This window comes from Helianthus annuus, chromosome 5 (genome assembly GCF_002127325.2).
Source record: "Helianthus annuus cultivar XRQ/B chromosome 5, HanXRQr2.0-SUNRISE, whole genome shotgun sequence".
In the NCBI taxonomy this organism is placed as follows: Eukaryota; Viridiplantae; Streptophyta; class Magnoliopsida; order Asterales; family Asteraceae; genus Helianthus; species Helianthus annuus.
This window is the reverse complement of record NC_035437.2, coordinates 120,111,248-120,129,626: the sequence shown is the minus strand read 5'-3', so window position 1 is coordinate 120,129,626 and position 18,379 is coordinate 120,111,248. Positions and strand designations below refer to the sequence as shown.

Genomic DNA, 18,379 nt, shown 5'->3' with positions numbered 1-18,379 from the left:
TTACATATCATATATATACATATAAAACTGCAAATTCTATATGAAATCCTAATCCGATTAAACTCTATAATTCCCGATTAATCGCCAGTCGATACCCCATCAGCCAACTAGCGCCTAGAGATTCTTACAACACTCCTTAAGATATCATATATACATATAAAACTGCAAATTCTATATGAAATCCTAATCCGATTAAACTCTATTAATCCAGATTAATCGTCACTCGGTATCCCATCGACCGACTAGCGCCTAGAGATTCTTACAACACTGCTTCAGACAGATAATTGGTTGCTTATTGAAAAAAAAAGGATCTACATGGTTTTTCTTGAGTGTACCAATGTCACATTTACATAGGTGTATAGCCCATGTACATAGGCATATGATTATCAAATCAATAAGGGGTTTTGTTATTTTAGCCAACCAAAAAAAAACATCTAGTAACCTAATGACCTTGATCAAGTCAAAAGTTTACATGTTTTTAGTCAAGCCACAACTAGATTGTGAAATAAACCAGATGATCCAATTTTGCGGTTCAAGCGACTCAAACACACATTGCTAATATCATCAATCAAGATCACAGAAAGAAATCACAAATCTCCATCAACCCAATTTGATCATATCAGATTCATCCACATTCAGTTAAAAGTCAGAAAACTGGTTCTGTAAAACCATCCAACGTTCCATTGCTTCACTTAAGTTACTTGAATCCGCAGAGGTCTCAATCCCTCCATCGATGGCCACAGTTGGGGTTGCAGCACACGAAAAACAATGTCATACCTTCTTCGCCTCTAGCAGTTGCCTGACAAATAAAAACAGTTTACAGGTCAAACAGGTTCGGTTGACCCACAATAAACACTTGTCCATTTTTTAGAAAAATGTAGATGCGATCAGAAAGGGAAAATTCATAGAATAGTAATCAAGTTTGCTAACTAATTATATGTAAATGAGCCAGAATAGCAAACCTTAAATTTTCTCCATTTTGTACCTTAGGTCATTATGTAACAACAGTAACAAATAGATTCGAATCACTTTATGAAACGTGTACAAACTATATGATTAAATGGAACACTGTTATGAAAACCACAATAATTTTCTTTTTTCTTGGGATTTTATGCAATCAACTTTAATAAATTACATAGGGAGTAAATTACAAAATCGTCCTTTATGTATGTCACTTATTGCAAACTGTGTCCTTTGTCTTCAATAATTACAGAAAACGTACTCGATGTTTGCAAACCCTTGCAAGTTATGTCCTTTAGCCCTAACTCAGTTAATTTTTGTGGTTAAATCTGACCAAATGGACCGCACATGAGGGTATTTTGTAGATAAATCTAAACAAATGGACCTCACATGAGAGTAAAATGACCAAAATACCCTCATGTGGGGTCCATTTGGTAAGATTTAACCACAAAATTAACTAAGTTAGGGCTAAAGGACATAACTTGTAAGGGTTTGCAAACATCGAGTATACATTTTCTGTAATTATTGAAGACAAAGGACACAGTTTGCAATAAGTGACATACATAAAGCACGATTTTTGTAATTTACTCTTACATAGGCTACCAAAAAACATCGGGTGTTTTAAAATAAATTACATAGGCTACCAAAAAACATCGGGTGTTTTAAAACCAGATTAAAGCTCTAGAAGAATGATAACGCTACTGATATAATGATATTACATTTTGGCAGAGGTGACAATTTGGAACCATTTACTTATAAAATGTGTGTATTTGGGTTATGTTTTATCCCAAACAGGTAAAAAAAAGGAAGGATAAACATGAAACAAGTTGAAGGTTACAGATAGTGTATCTTTTATTAATAAGTTCCCCGAATCATTTTATTGCAAGCATAAATCAATAGATACTGATATAATATGATTTCCGTAATCACATTTGACACACTAATTTAAATATACAATAAACTTTAATATTGCTCACTCATTTGGCGGCCTCTAGTTAGCATGCATGCATGCAGTAAAAACGGAAGCAGGCAACTGGTTGATATTTGGTACAGAAAAGATTACCTGAAAGAAAACAGCTTCTCCATGACCACATTGAGCACACCTAACTGATTTTGTACGTGGAAGGGTTGGATCCGCAGCAACATCCTGCAAAACTTGAGTCCGTTCCCCCACAGCATGGTGTATCTCGTTTCTGTACACACAGTTGTTATCTGCAACTTCCTGTGTGTGTGTACGTGTGAGTCGAATTGTTATTCAAGATCTATTATTAATTGCATCCGCCAAATTAAAATAACTAATAGCACGTCAACAAAAACAAGTAGACAGTATGATGGGGTGAATAGTTGCTTGTATTTCAGCAATTATTTATGGCTTAATTAACCGTTGATATATATAGTTTTTCCTAGAAATTTTTGTATTTAAGGATACATCAATAATGCCTAAAACATTTTTTTAATGTAAAACAGAAAACAAAAACGGAGCTTTGGGGGTCATTTGGATTTAACAATTATCAGATACGAGTAACAGGAATGGTATCAGAGCTTCCTTTCCTCTCGACCGTGGGTTAGGGTTCGAATTTCTTCAGCAACAATCAAAGTTAGGGCAACAAAAGGATTCCTTATAGCAACAATCAAGATATACCGGTGATTCGTATCAACAGCAAATCACCGGCGATTCAAGAACAAAAGATAATTCAGCAATTGATTTGAGAACAACGGGCATTAATCAAATTTGATGATTCAGAGCAGCAGCAACAAATTGACGATGGAATTAGCAGAGGAAGAGATTATGGGACTAAGGCAAGAAGGTACGGTTAAGAACTATTGTGAGGAATTCGAATTTTTGTTAAATCAGGTTAAAAGTTCTGAAGAAATTAGTGAATGTTATGCTATATACCTCTTTATTGATGGTCTTGAACCAGAAATTAGAGATGTTTTCATAACATGGCATCAATATAGTTTTCACAATGTGAAAGACTACATTTCTTTAGCTTTGAAATTGGATGCAAATAAACTGAGTGATACACTATCTCCTTATGATCCTGAGTCGTCATTATACATAAAGGATTTGGTGTTTGATTTTAGGAAAAGTATCAATGAAATAATGGAAAATAATGAAGTTAGTAATGAAGATAAGGTGTATGATGGAATTGTCCACAAGGTGTTCGATGAAATGCTTGAAAATTTTAGTGGTGAAACTGAGACTCAAATTATGGACAAATCTGAAAATGAGAATGATATCCAAGGAAACCTTAATGAAACACCTAAATTTTTTCATGAAAAGATTCCAGAAAATTTGGATGATTCGTTTAACACTTTTGAAGTTAAAATTCATGTTCAAGAATTAGGGCTGTAAACGAACCGAACGAACACGAACAAGCCCTTGTTCGTGTTCGTTCGTTAAGGAAATAAATGTGTTCATGAACGGTTCATGAACACTTACCGAACGAGATTTTATGTTCGTGTTCGTTCATTAAGGAAATGAGCGTGTTCGCGAACGGTTCACGAACACAAATAAATTTGGCGAACGCGATGAAGGATAAAGATAGATGGCCCAGAGAGTAGCACTCGAACTTAAATCCCTTATTGTGGAACGGGGGTCGATCGTATTCGCCGATATAAATAATGAGAAATGAAAGGGAAATAGTGCATAAACAACGCGAAAAAGGGTTTCCTAGTTTAATTGTTAGGGTAATAAAATAAATAAAAGTTTAATAATATAAAAAGCACACATAAAATATATGTAAGTACAAAGATCTTCAATTAAAACATAAACATACGAACATAAACGAACGCAAATCAACGAATGTTCATGAACGCGTTCACGAACACCTTACCAAACGTTCACGAACACAACCGAACGAACGAGACCTCTGTTCATGTTCGTTCATTTAACTAATCGAACGAAATTTTTTTTTCATGTTCGTTCGTTTATTAAACGAACGAACATAAACGAACTTCCCGCCGAACGGTTCACGAACTGTTTGCTGAACGTTCGGTTCATTTACAGCCCTATCAAGAATCATTTAATCTGTGTAAAACGGATTCTTCAATTCAAGCTAGGGGTATGGAAGGGGTTTTTGACATACTTGAGAAACTTAGTAGTAAAATAAAAAGGGACCCAGACAAGGAATCAAGTGGTTTGACATTCAGTGTCTTTGAATGGGAAAGTAAAGCTGCTGATACGATGGAGGAATTCAGGTTTTCACAGAAATTATGTGCTATGGATCAGGTTGTACTAAAAAAGAAAAATATGGTGCATACGTGGCACAAATGGAAATCTAAATGGTTGTTTTCCATAATGTTCATGGATTGTTTTTGTTTGGAAGGGAAGGCAGAAGGGTACATATGGCACAGATGGAAAGCAAAACTGATGTTTCTCATTGTTATCATAAGGGGCTGTTGTTATATAGAAAAAAATACTGAACTTTCATGCTGTGATTGCAATAAAAAAGAACAAGGGGTCTCTAGCGTGAGTATGCTGACAACATTAAGCAGTACATATGCTTGTCTTTGCTGAAGAATAGTGCATCAACCCTTATAACTAATATTACCATGAAACTAGAAGCTATGAAGTGTTTTGTGGCGGTTTTAAAATCAATGGGAGATTGGATGATAAACAATCATGCCTACCTGATCCTTATACTACAAAGAAACATGAGTTTGAGCCTCTTGAGGGCTGGATGGAATTAGACTCCAAGGTGCTTTTGAGTCAACAAAGGTTGGGTGCCACAAACACGAAGTTGAGCAGGGGTTTGGTGGTCTAGCTTTCTCTTTTGTTTTTGACACTTCTGATTAATGAGTTTGGTTTGTTATGTTGTACTTTTGAGGTCAAAAGTTTTATAGGAGGGAAGTATTGATACGTGTCAAAATAAGTAGAGGGGGCAAAATGTAATTGTTGTATAGTATAGGGTGTTCTTGGTTAGTTGTTAATTAGGTTGTTTACATCAACAGACCATGAACGGAATAGAGGTTATCGATGAATTGATTTGGGATATTCCCTTCTTCTCTCTGTGTTTTCTTCTTCCTTTCTCTTTATCGATCTTGAATTCGTGATTACCAAATTGTTTCGTAACAGAAACATAAAGGATCTAGATCTCTATGGCTCACTAATAACGAGATCATTACACCTTTCAGTTCTTCAACTTCTCACACAAACTAGAATTAAGTAAATAACCATTGGTGTCCTATAAACTGGCACAGGTAATTGTTTCTGAATCAAGATTCAATACTTTATCTAACTGAGACCAAATTTAATATGCAGAGTTTTGGTTTTAAAAAAAAGCATGCCTCAGGGGGGGCGCGAGGCTGTGGAAAACGCCTCAGCGCCTTGAGGTGGCCCCTCATGCACATGTGGGTCAAATTTGGTCAAAGTTTGGGTATGTAGGAGGTTGATATGTAAAACAACCAAAGGGATGGAGAAATTATGAAGGGTTTACTGAATAAAAAGGTTGATATGTAAAATGATGAGAGAGATGCAGCTTCTGGTTGTATATAAAGCTTATTCGGTTATACATAGAGCAACGCTTCTGGCTTCTGGCCTCACACCTCGCGTTTTTTAAATCCAAAAAATAAGTTAAAAACTCCATACCCCCAATGCCCCTCTAACCAGTAACCACTCACACTTTTCCAGTATGGGGTCTGTACAAAAGATTTACAATCAAACCAACTAAGCTCATGGTTGTAAATCGCTAGGCGCTAGTCGGCCGGTGGGGTACCGACTAGCAATTAATCTGAATTAACCGGATTGGGATTTTTAAATGTAATTTTCAGTTTAATACACACACATTTTAATACATAAATGATAAATATGTAAAGTAGACAAGTTTTAACCCCTTCTCGACCCATTTTTTAAGTATACAGGATTAATCGCAGGAATCACCGATTTTTGCCTGCCGACTACCAATTAGTGGACCGATTAACGAAAAATTACTCAGTGACCGGCCGATTGGCGATTAATGGCCGACTAGTCCCGATTTTTACAACAATGACTAAGCTAGCTTTACAATCCAACACATTTCAAAACTGATGAAAATATCGTTCCTGATGAGACCCCTTTTGGCTTGTTTAAGCTACAAACACACCACCTTCAAGATACACAAAAAGACAACAAAAAAAGACCCAATTAGGGTTTGCACTATGATGTGAAAGTGAGAATCTTTACCTGATGATCACAGTTGCGGCAAGCATAGAGGAGGATCTTCTGTTCTTTATCTTCCTTAGGGTAGAGAATGTTGTTGCTACCAGTTCAAATCGTTGCCAAAAAGAAGAAAAAATCAGTCAGACATTTCAACAAACACCTGGTGGTCATGGGTTCAACGAACAAAATTATAATGAGTGAAGTAAAATTAGTACCATTCTCGGCAAAACTTCATGGTACTCATCTTGGCTGGATTTGTTGTAAGACGAGTTGTTCTTCGATTTGTATCTCCTCCTGCTCTCGAGCTGCAGCTGGTGTGTGGATGTTTTGAAATAGCCGGAGGTGTAGACGTCTAGATGGTTTTTCACAATATTATAATAAATTAAAACAAAATTGTTATGATTAAACCCTACCAAACTTTTGACTAGGAATGAACTTGGTACGGGTATTGAAATTTATTAAATATGGGTACTCGTATTAAAAATGTTCGATATGGGACGGTGCAAGTATTTGAAGGTAAAATTTGGTTAAAAAAATCGGTAAAGATCCTGCAAGGTGGGTACCGATTCAGTAACGAAAAAATTCGGTACCGGTACCAAGTATCATATACTTATCCCTACTTTTGATTATTGGTTTTGGATTCGTTTTGTATAAAAAAAAATACATACGATGCACTCAGATAAAGAAATGATAATATTTCAAGTAAGGTCGAATTATGTGTAGAGGGTCGTCTGAGAATTCGGATTCCCTTTGTAACTAGAAAAAAAATTGAGCCTTTAAGAATGTAATCGTGATAGATCGATAGGTCTTTGGTCTTTCATCTTTGCCATCACCGCCCATAAAGAATTTTATTAATTAACCAGGCTTGAAATATTAAGTTTTTAATTGAATAATTATATATCCTAACAAATGTAGAGGACATGTACAGTAAATTACTATCCTAACAAATGGGTTTTTCGGAGGTATGGTGTAGGTGGATTAGGGGTATTCTTGAATCGGCGAGATCGTCCATTTTGGTGAATGGTTCCCCTACTTTCGAATTTAAGTGCGGGAAAGGGATGAGGCAAGGAGATCCCTTATCTCCGTTCATTTTCTTGCTTGTTATGGAGGCTCTTTCTTGTATGTTGGATAAGGCCAAGGAGGAAGATTTATTGGTAGGTATTAAAACCCCGAACGATGGCCCTTGTCTTTCCCATCTCCTATACGCTGATGATGCCATTATTTTGGGAGAATGGTCGACGGTAAACGTGTTGAATGTTGTGAGAATTCTGCGTATTTTTTATATGTGTTCGGGGCTTAAAATCAACCTCTCCAAATCTGATATGTTCGGTATTGTGGTGGAAGGTTGGGAAGTCGAAGAGAAGGCTGCTAGTGTCGGGTGCAAAGCGGGTTCGCTCCCGTTTAGATATTTGGGTTTAACGGTTGGAGCCAACATGAGCAACATCAACAATTGGAAACCGGTGTACGATGCTTTCGAAGCTAGGCTTTTAAAATGGAAGGCGGACTCTCTATCTATTGGGGGTAGACTTGTGCTTATAAAATCAGTTTTAGAAAGTCTTCCCTCTTATTTTTTCTCGCTTTATAAAGCTCCATGTAAAGTTATTCAGGATCTGGAGAGTTTGATGAAACGATTTCTTTGGGGGGTCACGAATGATGGGAATAAAATACACTGGGTAGCTTGGGATAACGTTGCTACCCCTAAAGACAGTGGTGGGCTGGGATTGTGTAAACTCAGAGATATCAATGTGGCTCTTCTTGCGAAATGGTGTTGGCGATACAAGTCGGATGAGGATAATCTATGGCGAAAGGTCATTACTGCGATCCATCATAGTGCCCGTAATTGGGATTTTATTCCGGCCAAACAAAGTTTGGGAGGAACTTGGAATAAGATAGTTAAGTTGATTGCGAGAACCAAGGTTGAAGATAATCCGCTTAGGAGTTTTTTTAAAGGGATCCCCGGAAAAGGCGATAGTATTACTTTTTGGTTAGATCCGTGGATCGCGAGTGAGCCGTTAAAAGATTTGTTCCCTAGATTGTTTGTTCTTGAAAGTAACCGAAGGTGCAAAATTATGGACCGAATTATCTTAGATTCCGAACAGGTCAGATTCCTTTGGCAGTGGAAGAGGCAGTTGGTTGTTGGGCAGGAGTCGTGTGATCTGGATCAGCTTATTAGTCTGTTAGGATCGGTTTCCTTGTCTAGCAATGCTGACAAGTGGAGGTGGCTGGGAGACGACTCGGGATGCTTCAGTGTCAAATCGGTAAAAAATCTCATCCGGAGTGGCCGCGGCTCGAGATGCAGTTCGAGTTTTGAATGGTGTAAATGGCTTCCCGCTAAGTGCAATATTTTTGCGTGGCGGGCGGCTATAGATAGAATCCCTACGGTTGATGCTCTTCGGAGAAGAAATGTCAACATCCAAGAGCTGAACTGTGGTTTTTGCAATGAAGGAGAGGAAACAGTGTCTCACATCTTTTCGGAATGTTTGGCTGCCAATGTGATGTGGAACCTGATCAGTAGCTGGTGTCGAGTCCCCCAGATCTTCGCTTTATCGTTTCAAGACCTTCTGAAGGTCCACCTGTTCTGCGGGTTAAACGAGCAAGAGAAGCCGATTTTTCAAGGTATTGTTATTATTGCTTGTTGGTGTATGTGGAAGGCCAGGAGTGAAGCGAGGTTTAGAGACAAAGCTTTCAAGATTGACAAGATTTTTAGTGAGGTTAAGTCTGTTGGGTTTGTTTGGGTTAGGAACAGAACGAAGCATAAAAACTTGTCGTGGGAAAATTGGTGTAAATTTCTAATTATGTAGTTGGTTTTTGTTGTTTGGCCTCCCGGTTTTCGGGGTGGTGGTTTTCTAATGAAGTTTACGTTTTAAAAAAAAAATAACAATTAATTAAACATAAGGTTTAATGTGAAGTGTTAAAAGGAAAAGGTTTTAAAGATGCCTTTTTATTATTGCTTTTATTTTATTATTTCAAATGAAAAGGTTTTAGAATTTTTTATTGTGGCTTTTATTTTACTTTTTTAAAATAAATTTTTTATAATAATTTTTATACTAAAATTACGTTAAACATATTATATGTTTTTCTTATAACTATTAAGATACAATGTTTTATAAAATTTTAAATATGTCATTATGATATACTTAAAACCGAGTTGTAAATAATAATTTACAAGTGCTCAAAACACATGCGTAGATGCCATCAACGTTATGTTATGATTTAGTATTTTTAAAGTGACGAATTTACCTTCTTCGTTATTTTACTAAAATAATATAATGTTCTATAAATTTCGAATATCTGTTACAGCGTACTTATTTTTATCCAGGATAAAATAAAATTATTTGAACGTATCAAATATAGTTATTTTTGTTCTTTTCTTGAAAACTAAACCAATACCAACATAACATTGATACCGGTACCATATTCATTTTTAATGATTTTCTTAATGTGCCAAAACACATTGTTAGTGTTACTTGTATAGTTACAGACCAAACCGATATGGACTGAAAACGAGCAACGAAGCGCGGGAATTGCATTAGTTGGGTTACAAAAGGTTAGTTGGCTTAAATAAAAAATGGCTTTGAATCAGACCAAAACTAAATAGGTTAATAAGTTTAAAAATCTTATTGAGTTATAAATATTATTGGTTTCTAAGTTTTATAGGCATTTGTTTTAAAATATATATTAAAAAGCGTTAAAAAATTGTACCCCCAGGAAAGTGGGCCCTGAGCGGTCACCCACTTTAACATTAGCCTGGGTCGGGCATGCATGTGTATAACACAACTAAAATAATTAAACATATAAATATAAGGGTGGAGGGAGTGGTCAATCGGTATTAGGGTGTTTGAATTATTCGCTATCCAATAATATCATGACATGTCAAGTCCCCACTCCACTCCCCATTTTGCACTCAATCATTGGCAATGGTCAAACACATGGAGAGTGATAAACATTTTTTTTAAAAGTAAGAAGATAAATTTGTGATTTGTTGGAAGGGCTTGGGATCCACCATTAAACTCCCCTCTCTCTCCTCCTTCCCTCCTCTTCCTGCATCAGTGACTACTCACCGCCGAAGCCTCTCCCCGCTCACCGATCCAACACCGACACCTCTTCCCCATGCGGCAACCCAACTCCCCGCATCCCCTTCCCAAAACGACTCCATCCCCCTAAAAGGCTACATAACCCAAATCCTACAGTACAATTTAGTTTTATGAGTAAATTCGAGTAAAGGCCATGTTGTCCATTACAATTAGTAAACTGACCAAAACAAGATTATAAAACGACTGTAAAATCGGACTGATCAAACCAACCATCACCGGTTTGTATGGTTTAACGATTTCAAACAAACCATAACCGTAGAATACTATATATATTTTGTAACCAATTACGTGAAACATTTTATTATATTTACTTTTTCTAAGATCTATAATTTTTATGTTGATCAGTTCTGTTTTAGGCATAATGGAAAACATGAATAACATACATGATTGCAGCAGTACAGGCCAGCAGAGAATCCAGATGGAGACGCAGCAACAGTGTTTGACATGATTGTCAGATTGATCTGGTTCCTCCTTAGGGTGCAATCTAATGATGGTGATGATGAAAACCGAATAAGGAAGTTCGGTTTTGGAGAGGAGGCCGATGGTGATGTTATGTGAATTAGTTAGGTTATGTGTCTAACCCTAGAACCTCTACATAAGTCTCCTTATATATGCACCCAAGAGGAAACCCTAATTAGTTAATAAGGGTAATTTGGCCCATCAACAATTACCAACTAAAATTATTTAATAGGATTGTTATATATTTTAATCCGTATAATGTAAATGATTATAATGGCTACTAGATTAAATATAACATAAAATATATTTAATCTTACATTCTCCCACTTAGCCGAGTAATCATTTACTATGAGTATTAGATAAGCCTGATCAGGAGTTAACACTCATTTTAGCCTTAAACAAGTACTATAGCAGAGAAATACAGCCGTCGAATCATTATGCGACTCAGGACCCCCATTAGTCATACTATAGCCTTAATTTAAAACCTAATCGTCATGATCAAAATATGCATAAGCCCTTTGTTTGATTTGTAACTTTATTTGTCTATATGCCATTATGTCGACTTGACATATTCTTAGAGACATACAAAATCAAACTGATGAGGAAAATTAACTAATACTTAGTCATTCATAGTACGATATGCAATTGTGCATGACCATTAATTAATACCCGTCTATGAGCTCTCTTAATAAGACTTATGGGTAATAGCCCTTCAGTTATAGGATCCTTAAGCATATCATGAACGTATTCGATACAAAACTTAGTTTCCTCAATTCGTTCATAAACGAATAATTAATTGCGTATCGAAATTTAATGCAACACCTCTTGAACTGTTACTGTTCAAGGAGTCATGGTAGCTGACTTTATCACACTAAGTCTTTAAAACATTAATTATATGGATTTAATAAACTTATGAGTCCACTGATAAATTTCCAACAACATTTAGTGACTATATTATGTTGTTATAACTTAGGTTGTTAATATCAGTGCATTATGACTCCTCCATGAGATAGGTTTTGTCTGCTGACATAAAGATATACCCGAAATTACATTTTGTCATCTTTGAATATTACAAAGTTAAAGTAATCAACCGGTTTTTAGTTCTCACTTTTTCTTCAAATTTTAGCCTCTCGTTTCTTTTAAAGATATTGTAATACTCCATTATATGCTTCACATTAATCTAGACAAATCTAGTGTGTTGCAATGTGAGTAATATCTAAACGAGTATAGACTTAAACTTACATAAGGCTTCCAATTAATGAAGCGTAAGGAAATAATCTCATTTATCCTATTACCCTCTAAAGGAGAGCAGTATTGTTTGTTACATATGTAAGGACCCATTTAAGGTTAAACTTTTGGAACGAAACTAATGTCCCATTGGGTCTATCTCGGTATGTTATGATATCAATCACGTAAGAGATATCTCTGAGATCTATTATATCAAAGTTTGTGTTAACAATGCTTTGACTTATATAACATATACTTGTCAAAAGAATATCATCTATATAGACAAGTTTAATTTAGTTGCTCCCACTCATCTTGAGGTAGGTACATTAATCCACTTGGTTGTTGATGAAAATAATTATGTTAAGATTTCATCACATTATGATGTTTGCATTAACCCATACATGGATTTTATTGGCTTACAAACAAAGTGTTCTTTAACCTTCAGTTTGGAACTTTCAGGTTGTTTTATGAACATGTAAATATGTCAGCCATTTGTTAAGGAAAATTGTTTTTAAGGTTCATCTAATGTAGCTTTAAACTATTATAAGCTACTAGAATAGTGATGATCCTTAAAGAAATCTTTGATAATTTATCTCTTCCTAAGTATAACCTTTGACAATCAATCATGCCTCTTCGTGTCGTAACGCTTATTTCAGGATTTGGTTTAGTTATGCACACTCTTAGGTAATTCAATAAAATCCCAAACGTTATACGAACACATAAAATCAGTTTTACTAGAAAACTGTTTTATTCCATTTAGAAGATTAATTGACACTAATGGCTTAATTAGAAGAGATAGGATCAGTAGACATTTCCAAAATCCATTTCAACTTCAGTTAGGGAGGTTATGTAATCATCAAAGTTAGTAGGTTTTTAACCCTAGATGACCTCCTGAGTTGATTATTGGGTTTATTAGAAGTTTCAGTTTTATGGGTTAGCTTTTGGTTAGGTTACTATAATTTTCAGGATTCTAAGTGTATAAGAGTTGGTGCAGTATGGTGTACAAAGGTGTTATTAGACCTAGTTCGTCTCCATGGGGAGCACCGATCTTGTTTGTCAAGAAGAAAGATGGTTTGATGCGTTTGTGCATCGATTACCGTGAGCTTAATAAGGTCACTATAAAGAATAGGTATCCTCTGCCCAGGATCGACAACTTGTTCGATCAACTTCAAGGAGCGAGCTACTTTTCCAAGATTGACCTAAGGTCAAGCTACCATCAATTGAAGGTCAAGGATGAAGATGTACACAAGACTGCATTTAGGACTCGTTATGGTCACTACGAGTTCCTAGTGATGCCTTTTGGGCTCACTAATGCACCTGCCGCATTCATGGATCTCATGAATCGCGTCTGCAAGCCTTATTTGGATAAGTTTGTCATTGTCTTCATCGATGACATTCTCATATACTCAAAAAGTCAAGCTGACCATGAGAAGCATCTTCGATGTATTCTTAAATTGCTTCATCAAGAAAAGCTCTATGCAAAATTTTCCAAATGTGAATTTTGGCTACGAGAAGTCCAATTCCTTGGACATGTTGTGAGTGAGCGTGGTATCCAAGTAGATCCCGCTAAGGTTGAAGCTGTCATGAATTGGCAGGAGCCAAAGACGCCTACGGAGATTCGCAGTTTCCTAGGACTAGCAGGATACTACAGACGCTTTATCGAGAATTTCTCAAGAATCGCAGCACCCCTGACTCTTCTAACTCGCAAGAATAGCAAGTTCAATTGGGGGCCTAAGCAGCAAGAGTCATTCGATATTTTGAAGCATAAGTTGAGCAATGCTCCTGTGTTGACATTGCCAGATGGAATTGAAGAGTTTGTAGTTTACTATGATGCATCACACACCGGGATGGGTTGTGTGTTAATGCAGAAAGGCAAGGTCATTGCCTATGCTTCACGACAGTTAAAAGTGCACGAAAAGAATTACACCACTCATGATTTGGAGTTGGGTGCCGTTGTATTCGCACTAAAGCTTTGGAGGCATTACTTGTATGGGACTAAGTGTGTGATTTATTCTGATCACAAAAGCCTTCAGCATCTGTTCAATCAGAAGGATTTGAACATGAGGCAGCGACGCTGGATGGAAACTCTGAACGATTATGATTGTGAAATAAGATACCATCCAGGCAAGGCCAACGTAGTCGCAGATGCCTTGAGCAGAAAAGAAAGGGTGAAACCAATAAGAATCAATGCCAAGAACATTGAGATCAAGAACGGTTTGAATGAAAGGTTGTTAGCTGCACAGAAGGAGGCTGTGTTGGATGCTAACTATCCTAATGAAAAAATGGGAGTAACTGAAGAACAGTTATCCTATGGCAAAGACGGAATCCTGAGATTAAATGGAAGAATATGGGTTCCTGTTTATGGAGGACTTCGGGACATTATCCTTCAGGAAGCCCACAGTTCCAGATATTCCGTTCATCCTGGAGCGGATAAGATGTACCAGGATGTAAAGACAAATTATTGGTGGATAGGCTTGAAGAAGTCTATAGCTACCCATGTAGCCAAATGTCTGATGTGTGCTCAAGTCAAGGCTGAGCATCAGAAGCCGTCAGGTTTACTACAACAACCTGAAATTCCCACTTGGAAATGGGAAATGGTGACGATGGATTTCGTCACCAAGTTGCCTAAGACACCGAAGGGAAATGATACTATATGGGTCATAGTTGACAGACTGACTAAGTCAGCCCATTTCCTACCCATCAAGGAAACTTACAGTTCGGACATGTTGGCCCAACTGCATGTTGATAAAATCGTATCTCTGCATGGGGTACCAGTGTCTGTTATCTCTGATAGGGATACTAGATACACTTCGCATTTTTGGAAGAGTTTCCAACAGTCTCTGGGGACGCAATTGAATTTTAGTACGGCTTACCATCCTCAGACAGATGGGCAAAGTGAGCGTACCATTCAAACCCTGGAAGACATGCTGCGTGCATGTGTGATTGATTTAGGAGGTAGCTGGGATAGGCACCTACCTCTGGTCGAGTTCTCCTACAACAATAGCTATCATACCAGCATTCAGGTTGTGCCTTTTGAGGCATTATATGGTAGAAAATGCAGAACACCCATTTGATGGACAGAAATAGGAGACACTGAATTATCAGGTCCCGATCTAGTTTTTGAAACGACGGACAAGATTGTCCAAATTCGTGACTGCCTGAAAGCTGCCCGGGATAGGCAGAAGAGCTATCCTGATAAAAGGCGAAAACCCCTCAAGTTCGAGGTTGGTGATAAAGTTTTGCTCAAAGTATCACCCTGGAAGGGGGTGATGCGATTTGGTAAGAAAGGTAAGTTAAGCCCGAGGTATATAGGACCATTCGAGATCATCGAATGTGTAGGATCTGTGGCTTATAAGTTAAACTTACCGGAAGAGCTCAGTGGTATTCACGATGTGTTCCACATCTGCAATCTGAAGAAATGTCTAGCTGATGAATCACTAGTCATACCACACACAGATGTGCATATAGACGAGAGCTTGAAATTGGTGGAAAAACCTATGTCGATTGAGGATCGACAGGTAAAGAAGCTTCGAAGGAAGTATGTGCCTATTGTCAAGGTCAAATGGGATGGCCGTAGAGGTCACGATTTTACGTGGGAATTAGAGTCCACAATGAAAGAAAAATACCCTCAATTGTTTCAATAAATCTCGAGGTCGAGATTTCTTTTAAGAGGGTGAGGATGTAACACCTCGAAAATTCATGTCCAATAAAATAAAGACACGTGTCATGTGGGACAAACGTGTCAGGAACCCGGGTCAAATAAAGATATATGGTAGGATTTAAAAAGGGCGTCATGTTATTAAAGATACCTCTGAACGACCCAAGGGAGACATGTTATTAAAACACCTCTGAGCGACCCAAATTTATAAATCGCAAGATCCTTAAATCGTTTGATAAACATCTTATATATATAAACCGGTTGTTTCTAAATAAATAAAATTCCATCTTTTATATGGAAATTGGATTATTAAGAATGTTACTTCAAGAGGAATCCTGAATTAAATCCTTGTAAAAGGAGTTGGAAATAATTTGATTAAGCAAGATCATAAATTGTGAGAATCCAAGACTTGTTCTTGGTATTTTCGTCAATTCCATCTTCCCACATGAATCCAAGATGTAGTGAAAACATGTAAGTGATATACAAGCATGCAATGGCTGAGCAAGAAGGTCCCACAACTGAAAAAGATGGCATGGATTCGGACTTGTATGATTGCATGGTCAAGGCTTGAAAGTTTGCAAATTTTTGTCCTCTGACCATCGGTTACGGACCGTAAGGGTCATGGCTTACGGTCCGTAAGGTGCATACATGGGCGATTTCAGCAAAGGTCGGTTACGGACCGTAACTGTTCCAGCATACGGTCCGCAAGAGGAGCATACGGACCGCAAGAGCTTAGGCTTACGGTCCGTAAGCCTGTCGCTGGCAGCAGAAAATGGACAGCTGCCTGTTCAGCCTGTTGCACCGCCTTATTGAGATGGTTTTCGAAACAAGGGACTTACTAGGCAGTATTTAGCCTATTAGGGACACTTGGGGTGATCCTGTAACCATCCTAGACTTGCATGTCTTGATCTTGAGCTCATTGGTTCACTATATAAGAGCATGAAGTTGTAACCATTTCATTTGCTCACTTGGAACTTTTGTTCAAGACATTTCTGGAGCTCCTGGTCAGCAATCATTTTCTCTTAGGCTCCATAAGCATCATTAGGACTCTTGTAAGTATCCTTAACCTTCCTTAATCCATTTTAGCTTAGTTAATTAGCTAAAAGTCAAACCATAGTAATTAAGGTTTGACTTCGAGATTAGTCCATAATTACTCAGTCAAATCTCGAATTAAAAGTACCTATAAGTAGGTAATTATGTGGGTAACAAACCCTTAAAAGGGTATTATCAGATTCCCACTCTAACCATGTTAATTGTCTAGTCAAAGTATACTTTAAAAAGTCAACAGAATGCTTAAATCCAAATTAACTCATAATTAGCAATGTAGGATACATGCAACCTGTTTGATCATTAAAATAACTTGGTAACTAATGTAAGAACATGTCCCAACATGTTCAACTCGACAATTTTCTGTTTAGACCCGGTTTGGAACCGAAAGTCGCATAGTTTGACTTTCGCTTTGACTTTCAGTTCTGACCCGTTTTAGTCAAGTTTAAGATTTCCTTAGAGCTTCTTTTGGACCTAGTAACATGTTAGTATAACCCTCTGTGATTATACGGCTTAGTTCACTAGTTGTCTAATTATTATGCAAATTTCCGTTAAATGCCCATATGTTGACCATTATGCCCAAATGTCCATAAAATGTGATTTTTGAAAATGTAAAAGGGTAGACATCTTAGTTACTGAATTATAGACTTGTAACCAAAATTTGACATCAGTTTGAGGTCTAGATTAAGAGTTATGCTCATTAGCGTAATTAGAAGCTTTCTTAGTAATTAATTAGCGTAATTAGCATGTAGCCTATCTAAACCCAAATTTTTTATACCAAACTTTTTACCCACTGATATATAATAATATTTTGGGATTTTTAGAGATTTTTATTTATTTTTAGGCTGAGCATAACTTAGAGTTTTAAGCTTAATTCGGCTAATGCCGGTTTTGCCCTTTTGAGCTATAAAATGAGTTTTATAAATCCTTTTGACCTCAAACCTTTTTCTACTGATTTATTATGATAAATATATTATTTTGAGCCGTCTGGAATTATAAAAATATCAGCTTTTCTTTTAAAACCCGGAATTGGCTCCAAATCGCCTTTTTAGGCCTTTTTACGACATAGTCTATGTCAAAACTAGTTTATATGTATAAGAGTCAATACCTACTGATATATTTAGTAAAATTCTATATTATAACAGTAAACTAAAGTTTGAAACTCAGATTTCCAGTTTTGACCTTTTAGGCTTATGTGAAATTACCAAAATGCCCTTTCGGTGCATAGGAGGGTTATAATTAATAAAATTCACATACATATGATATCCTACTGTTATAACATAGTAAACTAAGCATATTTACTGATTTATTCAGATATATAACTCAGATTGCTAGTTTAACTCTTTTATACCCTTTTAAATGACCAAAATGCCCTTATGAGGCGTAACTTGAGTTTAAAATCATTTGGGGCATAATAGGACATATCCTACTGATATCACAACATGTTTGGTGCATATAATCTTAGGAAACTTGTATATGATTTATATGGTTACCCGTTACGCACTTTCGCGTTCAGATCGGCTTATGTAACTAGTTTACACATATTAGCCGAAACGGGTCAAACCATATCATCCTTGTCTCAAAATCCAGAATGTATTTAGTTTACCCATATTATACAAGTCTCCAAACTTGTTGGGTCTAAATCACATTCCTTTCCGGTTTTCGCTTTCCATGCGCTTAAACCGTAATTATCCTTCGAAACTAACCGGTCTAAGCTTAGGCTATATTAAAGACCCGTTAGGATTCTAATAGGTTATTATAAACCTTCGTTCCAGAATAGGAGACCAGTAAAAG

The 18,379-nt window shown here is 36.8% G+C and overlaps 1 protein-coding gene across 1 annotated transcript; it reads right to left on the bottom strand.

The window, feature by feature from the left end:
* Nucleotides 1-429: 429 nt before the first annotated feature.
* LOC110940968 (DNA-directed RNA polymerases II, IV and V subunit 9A) lies at nucleotides 430-6,476 on the bottom strand. Its single transcript, XM_022182536.2, has 4 exons — nucleotides 6,316-6,476; nucleotides 6,125-6,200; nucleotides 2,024-2,182; nucleotides 430-799 (listed from the first exon to the last, which is right to left on the bottom strand). The coding sequence occupies exons 1-4, from the start codon at nucleotides 6,342-6,344 to the stop codon at nucleotides 719-721; spliced, it is 345 nt and encodes a 114-aa protein (XP_022038228.1). The 5' UTR covers nucleotides 6,345-6,476; the 3' UTR covers nucleotides 430-718.
* Nucleotides 6,477-18,379: the final 11,903 nt, after the last annotated feature.